This window comes from Pyrgilauda ruficollis, unplaced genomic scaffold (assembly GCF_017590135.1).
Source record: "Pyrgilauda ruficollis isolate IOZ18807 unplaced genomic scaffold, ASM1759013v1 scaffold2029, whole genome shotgun sequence".
Lineage (NCBI taxonomy): Eukaryota > Metazoa > Chordata > Aves > Passeriformes > Passeridae > Pyrgilauda > Pyrgilauda ruficollis.
This window is the reverse complement of record NW_024519530.1, coordinates 1-3,285: the sequence shown is the minus strand read 5'-3', so window position 1 is coordinate 3,285 and position 3,285 is coordinate 1. Positions and strand designations below refer to the sequence as shown.

Sequence of the window (3,285 nt, the reverse complement as noted above, 5' to 3'; positions counted from 1 at the left end):
AAATTTTGGGATTTTTTCAGTGTAATTTTGTGCTGTTTTCAGTGTAATTCTGGCCCCGTAACTGGGGATTTTTGGGCTGAATTTGGGCCCTTTTGGGTCACTCACGCTGCGCTGGAGGACGAAGGAGGGAACTTTGTAGGCTCTGAGGTCGCCCCGAGGGGTCCCCGAGAAGCCCCCGGCCACCAGGAGCACCTGCCCGGCCAGGACCCCCGAAACGTGGGAGTAACGCCCCCCCCCGGGGGACCCCGGCTCTGCAGTGGGATTTGGGGGGAAAAAGGAAAAAAAATACAAAAATGAAAAATATCCTGAAAAAGCCCACCAAAAACCCGAAAACCGCCACTCGGAAAGCCCCAAAAACCTCAAAAATCCACCCAAAGTCCCCCCCAAAATCGCCCCAAAATCCAATCCAGGACCCCCAAAATTCCCAACCCCAAAATTCCTCCTAAAAGCCCCAAAATCCCCCCCCCAGAAAAATTAAATTTTGCACCAAAATCCCCGTTTTTCACCCATTTTTAGCTCAAAATCCTCCCAAAATCCAACCCAGGACCCCCAAAATAATCCCAAAAATCCCAAACCTGAAATTCCCCCAAAAATTCCCCCCCAAAACCATCGAATTTTGCACCAAAATCCCCATTTTTTTCCCTATATTTGGTCCATGTTTCACCCAAATTTTGCTCAACCCCCCAAAAATCCCGACCCCAAATATGCCCCAAAATTCCCCCAAAACAATCAAATTTTGCACCAAAATCCCCATTTTTGGCCCAATTTTTGCCCATTTTTCACCCAATTTTCACCCAAAAATCCCAAACCCAAAATTGCCCCAAAATCCCCCAAATCCCCCCAAAATAATCAAATTTTGCATCAAAATCCCCAATTTTGCCCCATTTTTGCCCATTTTTCACCCAAAATTCCCCGAAAAAGCCCCAAAGTTCCCCCAAAACGATCAAATTTTGCACCAAAATCCCCAATTTTTGCCCCCAAAATTCCCCCAAAACAATCAAATTTTGCACCAAAATCCCCATTTTTGGCCCAATTTTTGCCCATTTTTCACCCAATTTTCACCCAAAAATCCCAAACCCAAAATTGCCCCAAAATCCCCCAAATCCCCCCAAAATAATCAAATTTTGCATCAAAATCCCCAATTTTGCCCCATTTTTGCCCATTTTTCACCCAAAATTCCCCGAAAAAGCCCCAAAGTTCCCCCAAAACGATCAAATTTTGCACCAAAATCCCCAATTTCTGCCCAATTTTTGCCCATTTTCCAGCCAATTTTCACCCAAAAATCCCCCCAAAAAAATTCCCACCCCAAAACTGTCCCAAAAAGCCCCAAAATCCCCCCAAAAGTATCGAATTTTGCACCAAAATCCCCAATTTTTTTCCCCAATTTTTGCCCACTTTTCACCCAAAATCCACCCAAAAATCACAACCCCAAAATTGCCCCAAAAAGCCCCGAAATCCCCCGAAAAAAAATTCCCTTTTTTCCCCAATTTTCCCCTTTTCCCTTCATTTCCCCCCAATTTTCCCCATTTTTCCTCCATTTTCCCCCAATTTTCCCCCAACTTTTGCCCTTTATTTACTCAATTTTCACTCAATTTCCACCCATTTTTCCCCAGGTTTTTGCTCATTTCTCCTCCATTTTCCCCCCAATTCTCACCTAATTTTTGCCCTTTTTCACTTCAATTTTCACCCAATTTTCACCCAATTTTCACCCAATTTTCCCTAATTTTTCACCTAACCCAATTTTCCCCCAACTTTTGCCCTTTATTTACTCAATTTTCACTCAATTTCCACCCATTTTTCCCCAGGTTTTTGCTCATTTCTCCTCCATTTTCCCCCCAATTCTCACCTAATTTTGCCCTTTTTTCACTCAATTTTCACCTAATTTTCACCCAATTATCACCTAATTTTTGCCCTTTTTTCACTAAATTTTCACCCAATTTTCACCCAATTTTCACCTGATTTTCCCTCATTTTTCACCCAATTTTCACCCGATTTTCCCTCATTTTTCACCTAATTTTCACCCGATTTTCGCCCAATTTTCCCTCATTTTTCACCCAATTTTCACCCGATTTTCACGCAGTTTTTACCCGATTTTCACTGAATTTTCACCCAATTTTCACCCAATTTCCACCCGATTTTCATCCAATTTTCACCCAGTTTTTACTCGATTTTCACCCAACTTTCACCCGATTTTTGCCCAATTTTCCCTCATTTTTCACCCAATTTTCACCCGATTTTCACCCTATTTTCCCTCATTTTTCACCCAATTTTCATTCAATTTTCACCCAATTTTCACTCGATTTTCACCCAATTTTCCCTAATTTTTGATTTTCACCCAATTTCCACCCAATTTTCACCCAATTTCCACCCAATTTTCACCCAATTTTCACTCGATTTTCGCCCAATTTTCCCTCATTTTTCACCCAATTTTCACCCAATTTTCCCTCATTTTTCACCCAACTTTCACTCAACTTTCACCCGATTTTCGCCCAATTTTCACCCGATTTTCGCCCAACGTTTCCCCCCAGATTTCCCCATTTCCCCCCGTTTTGGCGCCCACCGTTGGGGGTCTCCAGGGGGTGCCCGGGGCTCCAGCGGTGGCAGCGCAGGTGGTAAAAGTGCAGCCCCTCCTCGTAGCACTTCTCCTCGTGGTAGTGCGTGTGCACGTTCCCTCCTGGAATTTTGGGGCATTTTGGGGCCTTTGAACAAAATCTGGGATTTCTGGGGGGGTCGGGAGGGAATTCCCAAAAAAAACCCGGTGAAAATCGGGCGAATTTTGGGGAAAAAAGGGAATTTTTAGGGAAAAAATTTGAATTTTGGACGGTTTTTTACACCACATTTAGAGGGTTTCTGTTGATTTTTGAGGGATTTTGGGGATTTATCCCAAATTTTGGGATTTTTGGAGGACTGGGAGAGAATCCCGAAAAATAACCCGGTGAAAATCGAGCGAATTTTGGGGAAAAAATGGAATTTTTATGGAAAAAATTGAATTTTTTTGGTGTTTGGCGCCAATTTTTTGAGGGATTTGTGCCAATTTCTGAGGGATTTTGGGGTTTTATCCCAAATTTTGGGATTTTTGGGATGTCAGGAGAGAATTCCCAAAAAAAAAACCCGGTGAAAATCAGGCAAATTTTGGGGGGAAAATGGAATTTTGGGGGGGAAAAAATTGAATTTTGGGGGATTTTTATACAAATTTGGGGGTTTTTTTATTGGAAGGTTGGGAATTTTGGGGCTTTTTCCCAAATTTTGGGATTTTGGGGGGTTGGGAGAAAATTCCCCAAAAAA

The 3,285-nt window shown here is 42.7% G+C and overlaps 1 protein-coding gene across 1 annotated transcript; it reads right to left on the bottom strand.

The window, feature by feature from the left end:
- Positions 1 to 105: 105 nt before the first annotated feature.
- On the bottom strand, positions 106 to 2,674 carry LOC121353399 (multiple epidermal growth factor-like domains protein 8; the record flags this gene model as incomplete). The annotated part of the gene is made up of 2 exons (XM_041467207.1): positions 106 to 251; positions 2,561 to 2,674. Coding segments are annotated over 2 exons (260 nt in total), but the record flags the coding sequence as incomplete, so codon positions are not given.
- Positions 2,675 to 3,285: the final 611 nt, after the last annotated feature.